The sequence below is a fragment of the Crocuta crocuta genome, unplaced genomic scaffold (genome assembly GCF_008692635.1).
Source record: "Crocuta crocuta isolate KB4526 unplaced genomic scaffold, BGI_CrCroc_1.0 scaffold102, whole genome shotgun sequence".
Classification (NCBI taxonomy): domain Eukaryota; kingdom Metazoa; phylum Chordata; class Mammalia; order Carnivora; family Hyaenidae; genus Crocuta; species Crocuta crocuta.
The window spans coordinates 5,434,001-5,454,629 of NW_027530019.1; the positions used below are offsets into that span (position 1 = coordinate 5,434,001).

Below are 20,629 nucleotides of genomic sequence, written 5' to 3' on the forward strand. Positions count from 1 at the left end.
CTTTAGCCCTGGGAGCGTTTAATAAGTTAAGACCTTAGGATGTAGGTAGCTGCTTCTTAGATTTTTCTCAGTGACGCTGTTTTTGCCAGGAGCTTTTCCTCTTTTTGCCAACAGCTATTTTGTGTCACCCAATGAGAGGATGACTTTTTGGTCCTTTTAATGTGGTCATTTTCTCTTCCGTTTCTATGGAATGTTAATTATTCCACAAATGTTATTGAATACTTATCACATAAGAGACATTGTATCACATGTCCTTATTGAATGTGTATATTTTTATGTTCCCAAGATGTTGGCATCATCTAAACCATTCTTGAATATTTATATATGATCTTCCTGAAATTCTTGAGTGTTATTTATGAAATTGGCCCCATTACAACCTCAGAAGTACAATTACGATACATAAAATTATATATTACAGATTTTGAGTTAACAGTGTTAAGTAACTATAAGTGGTATTTTTAAGCAAAGATGAATGTATAAAGTTGTTAATTATACCACTATTAAATTTCATAACAAAATTGAGGTGTTTGATTCAGATCATTTTCAAAGAAAAGGCCAAATCATGATTGTCCATTTCATTTATCATCTTATAATAGCAGTTCAGTACATCACAAGGCCCCAGTTGTCAAGCTTTGGAACCATATAAAGTGACTTATAAACCTTATCAATCTTCTGTCCAGAATGAGGACTCACCAGCCCAGGAGATAGCAGGAAGTGACACATTTGAAAGCCTGCAACAACAGTTTTTAGGAAGTAATGAAAGTATGTATCAAGTTTATATTTATTTCTTAACATTATTGGAGAATTTAGGGCATATTCAAGAATTGTTATTTTTTTAAATATGATAATGAAGTTGTGGGGTTTTTTTTTTTTTTTTGAAGTTCTCTTATTTTTAGAGATCCTGAAGTATTTATGAATAAACTGATACGAAGTCTTGGATGTACTTTAAATAATATGTTGTTGGGGGTAATGTTGGGCAGAGATGTAGGTGAAGGAAGACTGGCTATGAGTTCCTAAATGTTGAATCTGGGTGATGGGGCCATGGGATTCATTGCACTCTTCTCTCCATGGTATATATTTGAAACTTACTATAATACATTAATCAAAGTTCTTCTCAGCTGTCCATTTCAGTCATTCTAGCTGGTGAAGACTTTTCATTAGATACATATTTTTCTTACTGAGGTTTAATTTAGAAAATGAACTATAGTTTCCTCTTCAATCTTAGATTTTTTTATGACCACACAGAAAAGTGATTTAGTAAGTCAGCCATTATCATTTTTTTCTTTTGATTTTTTAGAGTTATGGTGTAATAATTAGGCAACTCAGATATAAAGTACTTAATATTCAGAATTTACACTGAAGTTATCTCAGGGCTAGTCATGTGACACTTGCTGAAAAAAAAAACATTCCTCATATCCAGTGCGTGGAAGAGTGAGAAGTGTGACTAGAGAATGTTGAGGAGAGGAAACCTCCAAAAGCAAATGGCAGAACTTTTGACAAGCAAACCCGAAAGAGTGTTTCATACGCTTCACTGTTATTGTCACACTGGCTCTCCCACATGTGAAATAACTTCAGTTATTATGCATGTGGAAGAGCCAGTGTGACAGTTTTGTGTTTTACATTTGAGAAGCGGGGGAAAATTGGTTTGGCTCTTCTGGGTTCCCTGGGCTACACCGAGGAAACTGGACCCCAGGCCCCACCTTCAGAGCACCGCTGCCACCACACACGTGGGCTGCAGGCCAGGTCTGGGGGGCCAGCCTTCACCTTCGCCCGAAGGAGTCCACGGGAAATATGGGGCCACCTCTCTGTTCAGAAGGTGTTGTGGAATGAGGAGATGAGGAAGTGCACAGCGTGTGTGGCATCACTGGTTTGGGGCTGACATCTTGGTATTTGCTCTTTCAGTTGCACTGTGTTCAGTTACGTTTCTCTCTCCTGGCCTTTCTGCACATGGAACCTCACATCACTTTCCTAACAGTCCACATTTTATCAAGTCGGTTTATTTATTTATTTGTTTATTGCTTAAGTAAGTTACACGTTTGCCTAAATTTGACATTTGGAAGTTAATTAAATAACTTAACGGCATGGTAGTGCTGAATTTAGTGATTACAGTTTAGCAACAGTCGTTAAAAAAAATGACTTTGGAGAGAGGTGTGGCCTGTAGATTGCTAATTCTTGAGCCAGCTCCCTTTTTAGTTTGACTTGTAACAGAGTTTTTAGTCTTCAGGGTTTTCTTTTGATCTTGACCATGTATCTTTTTAAAAAGAAGATTATGTTGGTTGTTACCAAGGAGAGGCATTGTTCTGGTAGAAAATGAAGAGTATATGTCATATTGCTGTTGAACCACTAACCTCTTACACATCATTTTTCCCCCAATTTTCAGTGGTCCCTAAAATGACTTCTGTCATTTCTGAAAGACTTAAAAATTCTTTATTAATCTATTCATTGTTTTATTAATGCAGTGGTTCTGTGTTGGCATGAATGTGAATACAATTTAATTCCCACTCCTTTTTAAAATAAAACATTTTGAGAAGGATGTTTAGAAAGTTTCTTTAGAAATGGCTTTATAGAAGCTGATGTACTTCCCCCCCCCCCATTTTTTGAGAGCACAGAACTCTGTTCTGTTGTAATTGGTATATGCATAACTTTAATTAGTCAAAATGGTAGTGATTCAGGGTTATATTCTAGACCAGACTTTTTAAACATTTCTGACAGTGACCACAGTAAGAAGTACATTTTTTACATTGTGTTCAGGTCTTATAATATTTACCTATGTAAATAAGTATATATAACTAAAACACAAGTTTCACAAAATAATCATTATTCATACTAAATGATGCACTCAGAAACATTATATTGTCTTGGTTTTTTTTTTAGTGCTATTTCCAATCAATTGAATTGATTTCATGATACAAATGAGTTGTATCCACAAGTTTACATTTGCGTTTGCTCTTATCTAATAAATTGTCTTTGATTTCAATGCAGATTCTGCAGAAAATATGCAGATTATCCAACTTCAGGTTCTTAACAAAGCAAAAGAGAGACAACTAGACAATTTAGTTGAGAAGTTAAATGACAGTGAGCATCAAATTAGATATCTGAATCACCAGCTCATGATAATCAAAGGTAAGACTGTCATTTATGAGGTACACTACAGCTAGAGATCTTGTTTCTGAGAGCCTCACTTTAAAGGTGAAGCTTAGAGAGTAGACGCACTAGGTCGGAGGGCTCATAGTGAGTCAGAATGAAACAAAAACCCAAGACTTTTGACACCTGGCCTTGGAAACGTCTCTCCAGAACTTACTATTTCGAGGTTCTAATTTTCTCCCTCTTACTCTTCTATTAGGCTATTAGAATCAGTGAACGTTATTTAACTGTACTGGTAGCGTTCTGTCCTAATAGGTTGTTGACTCCTTATGTAGTTTACCTTGGATGAAGTATTCCAATTCCCAGAGAGACTTGTGTTTAGTTTGCAATACATTTTCTAAGCCTACAAATTAACATAAGATTTGAGTCCAAGTAAGAGTTAGTGATCCTAAACTTTGGGTGTGCCAAGAAGAAAATGGAGCCATTGCTGGGAAAAGCACATAGAGTAAACACAGATTCAAATTATAATTGCTTACTTACTCTTCATGGTTTCTGTAGTTTTGGTCAATGTTGAACTTTCCATTTGTAGAATAATTTTGTGACTGAACTCTAACTTGTTTCAAACATAATTGATAGTGAAAAGGTCTCTTTCTGTAATGCTCATAAAATTTCTTTTGAAGGAGGAACTTGTGGACGGTTACAGTAAAGTATGTGGGAAGAATTTAAGATTAGGTGAATTTAAGAGCTCATTGCAAGTATGTATAAAAAGTAAATCGCTCTCAGATCCCTTCTTTGATTAACAGAGATTTGCCACATCTCTGTAGTTTCTCAAGTAAACAAATGCTGAAATCATTATTAGGAAATCTTGTGGTCCCCAGAAAGATATAAGATTTTTGAAGGAAGTGGTTGTGGTTTTCTCATTTTTTTGGTGTCACTCAGGCATTGTTTTTTGGACCTTTCCTGGTTTTCTCTAAATCTGCTGAAGTTCACTATCTGAATGGAACCGAACATTTGTATGATATGGATCTGATATTTGATAGAGATTGTTACAATTGGAGTCCCTGTACAGTAACTTATTTATATAAACATTTTTAATACTCTAGATGAAAAGGATGGTTTGACCCTTAGCCTCCAAGAATCACAGAAACTCTTTCAGAATGGAAAAGAGAGAGAGATACAACTTGAAGCACAAATAAAAGCACTGGAGACCCAAATACAAGCATTAAAAGTGAACGAAGAACAGGTAAATATTTTATCATGATTTTTTATGGTAAAAGGTTATTTATTACAGTGACTAGTTACTTAGCTTTTGGTATTGTAGTACTAAATTTAGAAGAACTTTGAGTTGATACCTTCTTCCAACATAAGCCTGCTTTGGTTTCCCTTGCTTTGGAGGAATGGTGCTCCCATCCGCCCAGTCACCTGTGTACCAAATAGAAGTCTGGAAGAGACCTCAGTTCCTCTGTCCCCTTTTATCCAGTCAGCTACTACGTTCTGTTGAGTCTCTTCATTTCTGTCCACATGTCCCTGATTCAGGATTTGCACCATCTCCAGCAAAAATCTCTTAAATAGTCTCTAGTCTGTTACCCCTTCTCCATATTTTCTTATGGCCATCTGAGTAAACTCAGAAAAATAGGACTGTCCTTCCCTTGCTTAAAGCCTGTCAATGACCCCGCTTTACTTGTGGGATGAAGTGTGACATTGAAATGGCCGTCTGATCCTTTCCTGCCTCTTTCTTTACTGTCCTCAAACTCAACAGTGTATTTGTTTGTTTTTTACATTTTTTTAAAAGTTTTTATTTATTTTGAGAGAGGGAGGGCAAGTGGGGGAGAGTCAGAGAAAGAGGGAGACAGGATCCCAAGCAGGCTCCATGCTGTTTGTGCAGAGCCCAATGCAGGGCTCAAACTCACAAACTGTGAGGTCATGACCTGAGCCAAAATCAAGAATCAGATGCCTAACTGACTGAGCCATCCAGGCGCCCCTGTTTGTTGTTTTTATGCACTCATACATACTCTCTCTTCTCTCTGGGAGGTCCTTCTGCAGCACATTGCTGTATGATTAACAAGCTCCTACTTGTGAGTTTTCTTTTCCCAAGTCTCTCCTGTCTTCTTTTTGCCTGGTACATAATAGGTGGTCAGTATATGTTGAGTGAATGCTGTCGCTGGACATTAACGTGACCTGTACATATATTTTCTTACATATTTCTCTGTACCTGCTCTGATACTAACACCACTATAGCTTTATGGTATGTCTTGAAATTTGGATACCAAGGGCTACTGTTAGTATTCTTTAAAAATTTTGTAGCTCTTTTTCACATTTCCTTTTCTAGGTTTTGCATATCAACCTTTTATGTTTGTAAAAAGATCTTGTTGGCATTTTGATTAGTGAGGCGTTGTGTTTACCACTTTATAGATGAGTTAATCAAGTTTTGGAGAGGTCAAATTACTTGCCCACGGTGACAAAGCAGCAAAACCTAAATTTCCTGACCCCAGTACACTTGCCTTTAAAGTGGTGGCACAGAGGCACCTGGCTAACTCTGTCAGTGGAGCAAGTGACCCTTGATCTTTGGGTTGTGGGTTCGAGCCCCACGTTGGGTATAGAGATTCCTTAAAAATAAAATCTTAAAAATTAAATAAAAAATAAAGTGGCAGCACATTCTTTGATTAATGAGCTAGATAGCCATTTAATGGTTAGAAATGGTCAGAGGTCATTGGTAGCCTCGCCTGTTGGGGGGTGACTCATGAGAGTCGTACCATTTTGGAGGGGGAAAAGGTGGTTAAAAATGAAAATGACTATAACACTGTGAGCTTGGTTTTGGATGAGATTTGTGGCTACTTATGAGGATGGTTTAATGAAAGAATTTAAACAGTGTTTTCTCATATCTGGCTCCTTATCCTTCAGGTGTGAGCTAAAACAAGCTACTTTATATCTAAAGCTGCCCAAAGCCCCACATTCCCATTATCCTTCATCATACCGTCTCCTATTACTATTCTATTTTAAAACTACCTGAAGGGTGCCTGGGGGGCTCAGTCTGTTAAGCGTCCGACTTCGGTTCAGGTCATGATCTCATGGTTTATGGGTTCAAGCCCTGTGTTGGGCTCTGTGCTGACAGCTCAGAGCCTGGAGCCTGCTTCGCATTCTGTGTCTCCCCCTCTCTGCCCCTTCCCCACTCACACATGTGCTATCTCTCTGTGTGTCTCTCAAAAATAAATAAATGTTAAAAAAATTTTTAAAAACACACAAAACTATCTGAAATGATCTCATTTGTTTACTTGTTATGGTCTGTCCCTTCCCAGCAGAAAGCAGTAAGAGTTTGGACCTTGCCTATCTTTCATCATGTCCTTCAGTGCCTAGAACCCTGCCTGGTACAAAGTAGTCACATTATTTATTGAGCAAATGAATAAATGTCATAAACACTTCAAACAGGATTGGAATAGTCCATCTCTGGCCTAGAAATGAATAAGCCATGTTTTAAATTTTAATTTTTGCGTGTGATATAGACTATTAGCATTTTTAACTTTTTGAAAACTGATAGTCCTTAAATTAAAAAGTTGAATTGCTTTTATGTAGTAATAGATTGTAACTTTTTAATCTCTTTGTAAGTTAGAAATTGCACTTTTAAGAAATAAGGCATAAATAAAAGCCACAGAATCACCAAGTGTATTGATTTCCTATTGTTGCTGTAACAGATTAACATAAACTTAATGGCTTGAAATAGCGCATCTGTCTTGCAGTTCTGGAGGTTAGAAGTCTGATACGGGTCTCACTGGGCTAAAGTCAAGGTCAGCAGGGCTCTGCTGCCTTTTGGAGGCTCTGGGGGAGAACATTTTCTTGCCTTTTCCAGCTCCTGGAGGCCGTGTGCACTCCTTCGCTTATGCCCACTTTCATCTTCAGGCCCAGAAGTCACTGGTTCTGACTTGCCTGCCTCAGTTTTTCTCATTTAAGGATCTTTCTGGATACATTGGACTCTAGATAATACAGGATAATCTTTTTTTTAAATAGAATTTTTTTTTTAAGTTTACTTATTTTGAAAGAGAGAGCATGAGCAGGGGAAGGGTGAGAGAATCCCAGGTAGACCCTGCACATCAGTGCAGAGCCCAACTCAGGTTCAAACTCAGGAACTGTGAGATCACGACCTGAGCCAAAACCAAGAGTCAGACATCCAGCCACCTGAGTCACTCAGACGCCCCCAGGATATTCTTTTTTATTTTAAGGCCATCTGATTAGCAATTTTAATTTGATCTGCAACTTTGCTTTTCCCTTGTCCTATAACATAACCAATTCACAGGTTTTGGGGATTAGGACATGGACATCTTTTGGAAGTCATCATTTAGCTCAATATACTGTTATTTTCAACAACTGTACAGAGTTTCCAAAACTTTTTAAAATTTATTTTTATTTTTTTACGTTTATTTATTTTTGAGAGAGAGACAGAGCACAGCGGAGGAGGTGCAGCGGAGGGAGACACAGAATCTGAAGCAGGCTATAGGTTCCGAGCTGTCAGCACAGAGCCCAGTGTGGGGCTTGAACTCACAAACCATGAGATCTTGACCTGGGCCGAAGTCGGACACTTAACCGACTGAGCCATGTAGGCGCCCCACCCCTCCCTCCTCCAACTTTTTTTTTTAGTAAGTAATCATTGATAGTTTTCATCAGTCTTTTAAGAAGAAACATTTAAGAAACAACTGTCATTTTTCTGTGGCCTAACATTTGTGGCCCCCACACTTGGCTCACAGAGGGATGCAAACAGCACGGGGACCAGTATTGTAGCAGCAGATTCCTTGTCTGGTACCCACATTGCCATCATTCTGAGCAAAATCCTCTGTCACTCCCCTCAGCTAGCCACAGACTTTTTTCTCAGTGAATGATGTTTCCAGTGACCATGGGCCTGGGGAGTCCCAGCTCGGGAAGTCTTAAGGTAGTAGAGCCACCATAGGCAGCTTTCTTCTCTGTTCTCCTTAAACGGTGGTTGAGTTTTAAAGTCCATAAAGAGAGCACAGAGTCAAAATACTGTAAACATGGATGTCCTGTGTGTACCTGCTAGATGATTAAGAAGTCCAGAACGACGGAAATGGCCCTGGAAAGCCTGAAGCAGCAGCTGCTGGACCTCCATCATTCTGAGTCACTCCAGCGAGCAAGGGAGCAGCATGACAGCATTGTTATGGGCCTCACGAAGAAGCATGAGGAGCAAGTGTTATCCTTGCAAAGGAAGCTGGATGCTACAGTCACTGCCCTCAAGGAGCAGGTTGGGATGATCTCAAATGAGCCATTAACAAGTAAAGCTGGTTATTCTTCATAACTAACACTTTGTGGTTCTTCATATGGAGATTTTGGATGTTCACAGTAGGTGTTTGTGAGTAACACTTAAAAGCCAAAGATTTTTAACCTATGAGTATGCNTCTGCTGCCTTTTGGAGGCTCTGGGGGAGAACATTTTCTTGCCTTTTCCAGCTCCTGGAGGCCGTGTGCACTCCTTCGCTTATGCCCACTTTCATCTTCAGGCCCAGAAGTCACTGGTTCTGACTTGCCTGCCTCAGTTTTTCTCATTTAAGGATCTTTCTGGATACATTGGACTCTAGATAATACAGGATAATCTTTTTTTTAAATAGAATTTTTTTTTAAGTTTACTTATTTTGAAAGAGAGAGCATGAGCAGGGGAAGGGTGAGAGAATCCCAGGTAGACCCTGCACATCAGTGCAGAGCCCAACTCAGGTTCAAACTCAGGAACTGTGAGATCACGACCTGAGCCAAAACCAAGAGTCAGACATCCAGCCACCTGAGTCACTCAGACGCCCCCAGGATATTCTTTTTTATTTTAAGGCCATCTGATTAGCAATTTTAATTTGATCTGCAACTTTGCTTTTCCCTTGTCCTATAACATAACCAATTCACAGGTTTTGGGGATTAGGACATGGACATCTTTTGGAAGTCATCATTTAGCTCAATATACTGTTATTTTCAACAACTGTACAGAGTTTCCAAAACTTTTTAAAATTTATTTTTATTTTTTTACGTTTATTTATTTTTGAGAGAGAGACAGAGCACAGCGGAGGAGGTGCAGCGGAGAGAGACACAGAATCTGAAGCAGGCTATAGGTTCCGAGCTGTCAGCACAGAGCCCAGTGTGGGGCTTGAACTCACAAACCATGAGATCTTGACCTGGGCCGAAGTCGGACACTTAACCGACTGAGCCATGTAGGCGCCCCACCCCTCCCGCCTCAAACTTTTTTTTTAGTAAGTAATCATTGATAGTTTTCATCAGTCTTTTAAGAAGAAACATTTAAGAAACAACTGTCATTTTTCTGTGGCCTAACATTTGTGGCCCCCACACTTGGCTCACAGAGGGATGCAAACAGCACGGGGACCAGTATTGTAGCAGCAGATTCCTTGTCTGGTACCCACATTGCCATCATTCTGAGCAAAATCCTCTGTCACTCCCCTCAGCTAGCCACAGACTTTTTTCTCAGTGAATGATGTTTCCAGTGACCATGGGCCTGGGGAGTCCCAGCTCGGGAAGTCTTAAGGTAGTAGAGCCACCATAGGCAGCTTTCTTCTCTGTTCTCCTTAAACGGTGGTTGAGTTTTAAAGTCCATAAAGAGAGCACAGAGTCAAAATACTGTAAACATGGATGTCCTGTGTGTACCTGCTAGATGATTAAGAAGTCCAGAACGACGGAAATGGCCCTGGAAAGCCTGAAGCAGCAGCTGCTGGACCTCCATCATTCTGAGTCACTCCAGCGAGCAAGGGAGCAGCATGACAGCATTGTTATGGGCCTCACGAAGAAGCATGAGGAGCAAGTGTTATCCTTGCAAAGGAAGCTGGATGCTACAGTCACTGCCCTCAAGGAGCAGGTTGGGATGATCTCAAATGAGCCATTAACAAGTAAAGCTGGTTATTCTTCATAACTAACACTTTGTGGTTCTTCATATGGAGATTTTGGATGTTCACAGTAGGTGTTTGTGAGTAACACTTAAAAGCCAAAGATTTTTAACCTATGAGTATGCGCTTCAGTCATGATTCTGGAAATTTTTTTCTTTTATAGGATAGGTTAGTACTTTCTCAATTCTCCTTCTTCTAGTCCTTTCTTTGTAGAGTGTTTATACATAATTGTTGCCCTAGAGTAAATCCAGACTGAAAAGGTGAGTGGTCTAGGAGCTGGCCTGAACTTGAGAAGTTGTCCTGGGAGCTTCACCAGTAGAACGCCATTCTTGGGTAATTAACCTGTCAGTAAACATTGTCTAGAAGTGGTTCTTGGGAGAAGAGTTAATTTTTGAGGATAGTGCAATAAACAAAATAAGGAAGAAAATCTGAGCATCTCTCACAGTTCCTATCATTTTTGCACCAAAGAGAATAAAATCTAAGCTAAGGGTGAATCAGATAGTGGGTTTGCTTAGGCTCCCAAACCCCAGGTAATCACTTGAATAAATAAAATTTCAGAGTTCATTTTTCTTCATGTAATTTCAGAATTAATTTAACCCAAGGGAAGAAGAGCAGAAAGATAAGATGGGAGACTATAGTGAACTCCACCACAGTTTAAAATTCATCCTGATTTAGTTTGTTATTTCTTGTTTATACAGCTGACTACATTTTTCCATGATTTAGGTAGAACTACGTAAGATTGCATTATTGCCAATAATAATTGCATACAGTCTTACTTTATTTTAATATGTATTTCTTTGAGTTTTTATTGGATTTATTTTCCTAAACATGCTTTTTTTAAAATATAGAAAGATATTGTGACTTTGATTGGTGTGGAGGATATGTGGGAAAAGACAAAGACTGTGCCAAATTATTGAAAAATCTTTGTGTAATATTTAAGCAAATGGCATTTCAGACGTAATTTTATTTAATTTGGCTGCGTTTGTGTTAGTAGCATTAAAGTTAGTTGGACTTGGACAGTGGTCCTCCTTGGATGACGAGAGGAGTGGAATCTGATGGCTTTTCCATGCAGGGTTGAGGGTCTCTCCATTCTCCGCTGACTTTGACACAGTTATCCAGGGGAGAGCTGGAAGAGATTCTTGCTGTGTTCTACCCCTATGCCCAGTCCATTCTCTGTTCTCACCACCCCCAACCTGCTTCAGTAGAAGGACCCTGAACCAGAACACAGAGCAAAGTCTTGATGAAGGTCTTTTCCACTGTTACGTTCTGCGACTGTTCTTATTTTATTTTTTTATTTTTTATTTATTTCTAGGAGAGAGAGAGAGAGACAGCGTGAGCAGGGGAGGGTCAGAGAGAGAGGGAGATACAGACTCTGAAATTGGCTCCAGGCTCTGAGCTGGCAGTCAGCACAGAGCCCGACGCGGGGCTCGAACCCATGAACCGCGAGATCTTGACCTAAGGGAAAGTCGGACGCTTAACCGACTAAGCCACCCAGGCGCCCCTTATTTTATTTTTTTAAACACACCATAACACTGATGTTTGCCCGTGGATATAATTGCATACGTGCTTTGCAGAGGGATAATTCCAAAATGCTTATAGTTTTTTCTTTTGGAAATGTTTCTTAGGGTATTTCTTTTGTACTATCAATTTGGGATTAGTTGGCTCAGCAGTATTTATAATAAAAGGACAGTCTACATGATCTCAGAATCCAAATTCAGATTCCTGGTTGGAGATGTGCTGTAAAGAGAAACCAGGAGCTAGGGAGTGCCTGCCTATAATTAGAAAAATGTAGAGTGTGTTCTATACAGAGAGGATTGATTTAGATTTCCTTAAAGTAACTCGTAACTGTATGTACATTCAACATGTTGTCCCTTGCCCTCTTTTTCTTTATAAAAATTAATTTAAGAGGTGTACAAGATTTCCCTTTCAGATAAACCTGTTCCTGTACTCCATTCAGCAAATATTACCAAGAAAAGTAAAACAACTTTTGGAAAATAGTAGCAAGGTACAAATAACTGGCTAATTTAGCAGATGAACTCGAATAAGCAAACTTATTCACGCAGTTACAGACAGCTGTGTCCCTCTGGGCCATGAACTGTACGTGTACAGTGGTAACAGAGTAGATGTTCACACATGGTATGTTGTGCGAGTTACACAGACTTTTAACCTGGCGCCCCCTAAGGCAGTTCATGACTAGGCTCCAGGGCTTTGATCAATCTCAAATTGTAGGTATGGTTTTCTTTTGGGTGTTGGTATATGCGGGGTTTTTTTCTTTTTTTTTAGAAGACCCACAAATTTATTCAGATTTTCTAAGAGGCTCATGCTTCCCCTTGCAAAAGCTTAAAAACTCACTGTTTTATGAAAAACTTGTTCTTGGTGAGAAAGGACTACATTTGTGTGCTAATCGTATTATTTCATCTGTTCAGCAAACTTCTATTAAACAACAGCTAAAGAATCAGGATGTAAACAGGCTTTAGTGTACATTTAATCATACATGAAGTACTAAATAATATTTAATTGTATTTTGAAAGACCAAATGCAACACAGGGACTGTCTGATTCCATGTAGTGGGAGGAGTAGCAATCCATAATGCAGTTGAGGGTTTTTTTCTTAAAATGTCTGTTGTAGCGACTACATTTTGAGAAATGTATAGGTTGTGAAATTATATTATTAATTAGTGGTTTCCTTAAGCCATCAACTTTTATAGGTAAAAGTTTTATGGCTGAATTCCTCTTAGGTTTTCTAGTTCGACAGAGCAGATGAGGGAGAACCTTCTTGAGCTCAGGGTTCCTTCAGTGACAGAACTCTCTAATAGCAAACCATCTCCTGGACCTTCCTGTCCTCTGCCTCGCCCGTTCATGGAAGTGTCATGTTTTGAGATCTCTGAATATAGGGTTAAGATCTTGGATTATCTCCTTGATGGTATAACACCTTTCTTCTTTCCAGTCTTCTTGAAATCTTCAGCTTTGGGTGAAGTTGTGGACTTCAGTTTCTACATCATGACTTTCACCTGGTCTACTTTCTAACTTTCCTTTAATGTTAGATTTAAAGGCTCCACTTTAAACACTTTCTCCTGGCTAAGAGGTTCCCACAGACCTGTGTGAGTATGGTCCAATCTTCATTTTTCTGTGCACTACAAATCCGTTCGATTCTATTTGCTTCCATAGATAGATTCAGCTACTGTTTCATTATCACCACACGTGCCTTGTTCAGTCTTAAGGGATGTCTGCCTTTACTTGTCTTGAACTGAATGTTCTTACTCAAGCTACTCATGGAAAATATAGAACCATGTTTTGTTCGTTTCTTGGTATTTAAACTGCACAGGTTCCTGAGTGTAGTTCGGTCCCTGAACTTGTCAACAGGAGACAACATGGTTTAGTTGGTTGTTGCATATAGTCAAGTTATTGCTACAGTTGGCCTTTTCTTTATATGTTATTTTCATACCTTTTCTAAAACTAACTTTTTGCCAGTTCTCATTCTCTCGTAAGAGTGATTGTAGCCTCCCCAGCACATAAGTAAATGTGAGTTGTCTCCCCAGCCCTTCTCACACACACGCATTCACACTGCCATTAATGTTAGCCCATTCATTGTGTTTGCCATGGTATTTTGGCACTTGGGAGCCATGCTTTTCAAGCTGGCCTGGGAATTAGCAGCAATGCCAAGAGGTTTGCACTGTTGAATAAACATGGAACAGTTTCCAGAAGATTCATTTTGCTCAAAAATTTGGTAGAAAAAATTTAAAGCAAACATGACTACATTATGTAATAGAATGCAAAATTCACATTAATTTTTAAGCTAAAATAGGAGACTTCAGAGTCTCGTAACGATACTGTCACTATCCTTGTGAGGTGTCCCGTGTGCTAGTATTTTAAAGGCATTATTGGGCTTTACGTTATCCTGTGGATCAGGCCCTAAAGTGCCTTCTGTCTGCTTCAGGGTCCTACTACAACTTATTTTCTTCAGGCTTTTTCAGGTAACTTTAACCATTTACCTTAATTTACTCCTGGCTGTCTCATGCTCTGCTGTTTGTGTGGAATTCAGCCTCGGTAATCTTTTTTGAACAAGAAGTGATGATTTCTTCTATGTGGGCTTGGGACTCCCATGGCTTATTACTCCCAAACACATTTTTCTTTATGAAGAAACTTAAATATATTATATACGTGTTCGGCATTTTCTACATATCCCCATACAGCTATACACATGAATGCATGTGTGTGCCTGCACCCATCCACATGCACACACACATTTATCCTGTCTGGGTTTTTTTGTCATTTATTTTTCAAGGTTTTGTTTTGTTTGTTTGTTTTTATAGTGCTCACTATGTGCAAGGCATTGCACAGGTAACTTCGAGGAGAATTTATGAAGAGAACTAAGACATGTAAAAGGTAGAAAGAAAAAGAGAAACAGATTAAGTATAAAAGAAGTTCAGAAGAGGGAGAGATTATTTTTGTCTACTCAGAGTAGAATGAGCTTTTGGCTGTTTAGAATGGAGTGAATTTCCACGTATTTATCTGTATCCTTCCTGTCTTGGGACTCCATGCTTCAAAGTGGTCTGCCTACATATGAATACATATACTTACACTGACAGTGTAAAATGCAAATAGAGGTCTAATACATTTTCTTTGGCTTGAATAAAATCTAATTTTAGAATATCAGTGTCTTGTGATTATAGAAGGGAAGGGACTTTAGAAATCATTGAATTTTAACCTTTATTAGCATAGTTACAGAAGGAAAAAAACCGATGGAGAAGTCGATGGCTCACCCAAGATCATACACGTTTGGTCTAGCTCCTCCCAGTCCTGTGCACTTAACCTTGTTAGAGGGGTGATGCTGCTCTGTGATGATTTTATATGTGACTTAAAATCCAATTGTGTGTTATATTTGTTTAATATTTAATAACTGATCATGAAATGACTTCTCAAATACTTTTCCTTTTTAGGAAGATCTTTGTTGTCATTTGAAAGATCAAGTGAGACAATTGGAAAGGAATCAAGAAGCAATCAAATTAGAGAAGACTGAGATCATTAACAGATTGACCAGAAGTCTAGAGGAGAGTCAGAAGCAGTGTGCCAACTTCTTGCACTCAGGTGGGTGTCTGGGGTGGGGTCTTGTCTCCACAGGATGCTAGCATGATATGCAGAGAGAACATAGTAGGATCCATGAATTCTAAAAATCCAGAAAGGCAGAAAAGACCATCAGTGACAATTTTCCAAACGTTGTTATTATGTATGTATAATGTGCAAAGTAACAAGTAAAAATAATAATTCTACAACACAGAGATACCTATTGTTAACGTTTTAATATATTTCCTTCAAGTAAAATTGAACGCACACACATAGGTAATTCCCTATTGCTGCACATAGTGCATTTTTGAAAGCATATCAAAGCTGAATGTGCAAAAATTGAACAATAAGATCTATGTTAGAAGGCAGGTTCTATCCATGAAAAGTAAACATGGTTACGAAATCGCATTATATATTGCTTTTTAGACTCAATCTGATCATGTATTTCTACCATTTTGTGAAACTTCATTAATTTTTTTCCTCTCTCAGTTATCTGGTCAGTTGAAGCTAGTGAGTTACATTTTTGTCATGCTTAAAACTTCTCATTTGGTGTCCATGATATTAAGTTTGGGGCATGCTTCTTATCATTAGGTTCAGCAGTAGTTTTTTTTCTCATTAATTTTTATATAGACTATTAGAGTAAAAGGCAATTGAATAATCACGTTTCTGCAAATACTACCATACAGACCAAACTGTCCTTTTACTGGTAAGTAGCTCTCACTGTGAAAATAGCTCAATGGTTATTCATTAACCAACATACAGAAGTCACACTGTGGCATGTAAAACCTATTCAGGCTGTTAGTACAATGTGTATAGTACAAAGTAGCTTATTCAAAAGTTGGAAGTACTACAGTCATGGACTGTCAAAATATGTGTGTGGGTAGGTTTTGGTGGGGGCAAGATTTGGCTCATACTCTGTTTGGGTCCCCCCTCCCTCTGCAGTTTTGTGTCCTTTTTGTTTCACGTGGGATTATTTAGTGAGCCTTTTTCCTTGCCATTAAAGGCTTTGAAATATGATTTTCTTTAGTTGCATAATATGCCATCATTACTTTGCTTAACCATTTCCCAGATGCTCATTTTCTTTTGAGGAAGCCCAGTAACATCCCTTTTAAATGGGAGCCTCCCCTAGTACATTTAAAACATTAGGTTGCCAAAGTTTCCGAAACACAGCCCTAAGATGCTCTTTTCACATGTGGAGGTGGGGGTGGTGGAAATAAAAGCATTTCGAACGAAGCTAAAGGCAGCAAGATGTAGTTTTCTTATTAGAGGGTAGCAACGGGTTCCAAAGAATTTTTGTTTTGGCTTTCTGTGAGTTGGAACGTTATGCTCCTATTAAAGGACTTGTGGAGTGTTAAGGTCTGTAGACGTGGCTGATTCAATTCATAGCAAGGTCACGGTAGTCCAGGCCTTCAACCTCCTAAGGACCTATGAGGAGCCACACTAAACGTGTGGACGTGTCTCCACCTATGCCTTCTGGGTCCCACTGGGTATACCTCTGTCCTCCTCAAAAGGTAGAAAAAGGCAATAAAGCAGAACTCCACCTTCTGTAGCCTCAGCGGATTCAGGTTTTTCTGTACATCATAGGTACTTCGTCCCTTTACCTTTGGTGTATTCTCCGATTTTCCCCCCCAGGCTCAGTACAGGAGGTGGCTCAGCTACGGTTCCAGCTGCAGCAAGCACAGAAAGCACATGCTATGAGTGAAAACATGAACAAGACTTTGCAAGTGAGTGTTGCCACTTGGAAGAGACTCTGTGGGTAACTGAGTGAGGCAGTGCTTACATCACTTTTCTGGACCTTGGATTTCTCTAAAGGAGGTAGTTGGACCGTGTCCAGGCCAGTCAGTGAGAGTCGTTCACGATCTCACCCACACAACGAGCCAGTCAAGCCCAGGTCTGTCTTGACAGCGGAGCCAGGGCCCAGCCCCTCCTGTCCGTCTGCCTGTCACCTCCTTCACATGGCGTGTCCTTTAGTTTACTGGTGTGTCGCAGGGATAAGTGCATCTGCAGGTGTGGCAAACCCACAGTGTAGCTGCAGTTCCCTCACATCCTCCCCCAGCGCGACTTACATTTTCCACTGGAGGAAGAGTTCCAGTATTACCTCTGCTGGAAAGACGTATTTTGCCTTTTCCCACCGGCAGAGTCAAGTACAACACGTTCTTGGCAGACCAGGCCGCTCTGTGCTCTAGAAAGCCAAAAAGTGCTGCCATCAGTTTCTCAGCTCAAGGGACAGACACTTTTTGTGGAGGACATAATGTAAGCGCAGGAGGCATGAGAGAAACCACTTAGATTTGCCCTCTCATTCATTCACACGTCTATTCAGTCAGTGTACTTGAGAACCTGATACATGCTGGCCTCTCTAAAGTTACAGACTTCCATGTTTTCCTTGTACACCTATGTTCTCAGCAACATTATTTTAAAGTTATTTGTAACGTATGTTAATAAGGAATGTGAAGAAGCATTTCTGGTTTCTGTTGATTGTTAAGATGAACTTTGAAGCACAGAGGGATGACTGATTCCTTCATATTGGAAAATAATTTTCAATGATTCTGTGTTTTAGGAAGAATTAATGGAACTAAAGGATGAAATTTCACTCTATGAATCTGCTGCAAAATTAGGAATACTTCCAAGTGACTCAGAAGGAGAATTAAATATAGAACTCACTGAATCATATGTGGATTTGGGTATTAAAAAAGTCAACTGGAAAAAATCCAAAGTGAAGAGGTATTAAGAAAATAGTTTACCATATGGGGTGCCCGGGTGGCTGAGTTGGTTAAGCATCCAACTCTTGATTTTGGCTCAGGTCATGATGTCACGGTTGGTGGCATCGAGCTCCATGGCGGGCTCTGTGCTGACAGAGTGGAGCCTGCTTGGGATTCATTCTCTCTCTCTCTCTCTCAAACTAACTAAATAAATGTTAAAACGAAAAAGAAATAGTTTACGTAGAAGAACCTGCATTAATAATACTGATGATGCAGGTCAGTAAGCAGCATGAGGTGAGCTGACTAAGGGTTCTTGTATGTGGGACAGTATGGATCAGTCGTTTCTAATGAAGTGTAAATGTCTGAATCAAAATGAACAGAAGCCTCAACTATTGACCTTGTGCTGTCTTCAGTACCAATAGGCACATCAGTTTCAGTAAGGTAAAAATGATTAAAGCTAAAACACAGAGTAAATTCTACAATTGATGTTATGTATCTGTTCTGTTATTAAGGCAAGGACATATTATTTTTATTCATACTGTGTATTCCAGGTGGGTATGCAGCACTTGTCAGTGGCAGATAAGAAAATAAGTATTAATTTTCCATAGCAATGTTATGGAGAACTTACTTTTAACATAGGGATTCTGTCTTTTATACCTCTGCTTAACACAGATAACTTTCGTAATCTCCTGGCAGGGAGTGTCTTATTATCCCTTCTAGGAACCCAAGGCAGGAAGGGAGTGGGTGGTAGAAGAGGAACACATTTTGGTACCATTAAACACTTAACAGATGAATGAAGGACAGGATGTACTTTGTTTAGACACTAAGGTTTGGGAAATGCTATGCAAGGCTCTGGGAGTAGAGTACAAACGTCAAGGATGAAACTCTACCTGCCTACAGAGAGTTTATGTTTTGCATGGACCAGGAGAGGAAGACATACTTGTGAGCCACTAAATGCTGTGTGCTAAATGTTCTCCTTGATGCGCAGAGGCGTATTTATCCAGTCATTCCTTCTCCTGGTGTGGGATAAAGATGAACGATGGGTATTTGGAAGAGATTGTATGTAGGCTAAGGAAAGCTTTCCTTAAATGCATTCAGATGCCACGTGACTGCTGTCCAGTTTATAGTTTCAGACTAAGTTTCCTCCGAGTATTTACTACCTGTTGTGTTTCAGGTACCCGGCAACTAAATACAAGTGTGCGAATCTCCTCCAGGGTTTTAGAAGTATGTTAATAGTGCCATCTTTTCAAAACAAGTAAGAAGATATTTAGAAAATTGAAATCTAAAGTGATTGGGTAATAGGGTGAAACAAGATGTTAGTTTAGTTTAATAAGGCTCCATTTATCTGGCAGTCAATCGATAGGGACCCTCTTCTTTACAGGTCACAGCTACAATCCAGAAGGAAGCTGGGAAGCAAAGAGCAGAACTAGAATACGTGGTGTATTTAGCAGGAACCACCTTCAGTCTCTTACGCCAGGGCCTTACTGACTGAGATTTGTTGGGATCCCAGGAGCTATCGGAGTTCCTGGCTGCAGAGTAGCCGGGGAAGGGGACCGGTGTCTCAGTCAGCTAGCTCAGTCTTCGCAGGGAGCGGACGACAGGAACTGCAGCTGCCATCTACCTCGGAATGTCCACAATCATGATCTGAGTTATTGAAGAAAAAGGATGCATGCGTTGTGTTTTTTAGACAGATTTACATACAACCTTAAAGTTAAAATGTAGTCATCTGGGAAAATTTGCTGCTGTGAACGCCTCATTTCCTGTTAATACCACATTGGTTCTAAATGGCTAGTGGAAGGAGCAGGGTATGGAGATGCAGGTTTTGTTTTGATTTGTAGTTTTGCCGTTCAGCACTAGCTGTGTGATCTGGGGCAGGTTCCTTGGCTTTTCTGAGCCTGTTTTCTTATCAGGTTTTTTCTAGTAAGTGGATTATAGATATCTCGTGGGGATTAAAATGAGGATTAAAGTAAATAATAAATAGAAAGGACCTCATATAAAATGGATTATAGATACTTCTTGGAGGTTAAAATGAGGATTAAAATAAATAATAAATAGAAGGGACCTCACATAAAATGCACCTTTTAGGCATTTAATCCTTGACAGCTATTGCTATCATTATTTAACAGATGATTGGCTAAAATATAGCATTGATCTAGTTTTCATATGAATTCTCTTTTCATTCAACACCTACTTTGTAAAAAGTTTTGATCCTCATCTCAACCTTAAGGAAACATCAGATCTATGTTTTCATTTTAGGGTTGGGGAAAACCAGAGCTCCAAGCCGAACTCTTTTGCCCAAGAGGACAGACTATTAGCAGCACAACCAGTATTTGAGCCCCAAACAGTACTTCCCTGTAAATCTGTCATATTTACATGACAAACCTTTTTAACTTCTGACTTCCTTCTTCTTTATGCCTTGTATTTTAGAGGATTAATGATTTAGATCATGTCAAAAAAGATTTTTCCCCAGTTTTAATTCGTGTTATACGTAGCCTGGGAATTTGGAAAATAATACATATATAGGTTATATAAAAATAATTTGTATTTTCAAGTTGACCTACTTCATTATGATGTTTAACATATTCTCCATCTGCCCTTTGTATTTAATGTGTGCTCATAACCCAAATCCTACAGTAATTTAAAGCACGTGCCTATAGATAACCAACCCGAGGCCTCACATACTATCATAGTCACACCACTGTCCTAGTAAAAGGGTGGCCACTCCTGAGCACGGAGGGTGGTCATCGAGACTCAGCTGGAAGACAGACATCAGTGAAGCTCACGATTCGCGAAAAGAGCTGTAGCTTGTAGTCCTCCCACCCACCAGCAGTTTAATAGGTAAGAATTTGAGCAAAACGTACCAATATTTGTTTTTAGACCAAAGTGAGAAGAGATCAAGGAGAGAA

At 39.4% G+C, this 20,629-nt stretch overlaps 1 protein-coding gene across 1 annotated transcript in view; it reads left to right on the top strand.

Moving 5' to 3' along the window:
• Positions 1–20,629, top strand: part of CEP152 (centrosomal protein 152) — a 99,750-nt gene that overhangs the window by 15,179 nt on the left and 63,942 nt on the right. Inside the window, exons 6-12 of the mRNA XM_077764453.1 lie at positions 600–762; positions 2,983–3,123; positions 4,188–4,327; positions 8,129–8,329; positions 14,901–15,048; positions 16,657–16,748; positions 17,582–17,745. Coding sequence (XP_077620579.1) covers positions 600–762; positions 2,983–3,123; positions 4,188–4,327; positions 8,129–8,329; positions 14,901–15,048; positions 16,657–16,748; positions 17,582–17,745 — 1,049 coding nt within the window. The remainder of the gene's footprint in view (positions 1–599; positions 763–2,982; positions 3,124–4,187; positions 4,328–8,128; positions 8,330–14,900; positions 15,049–16,656; positions 16,749–17,581; positions 17,746–20,629) is intronic.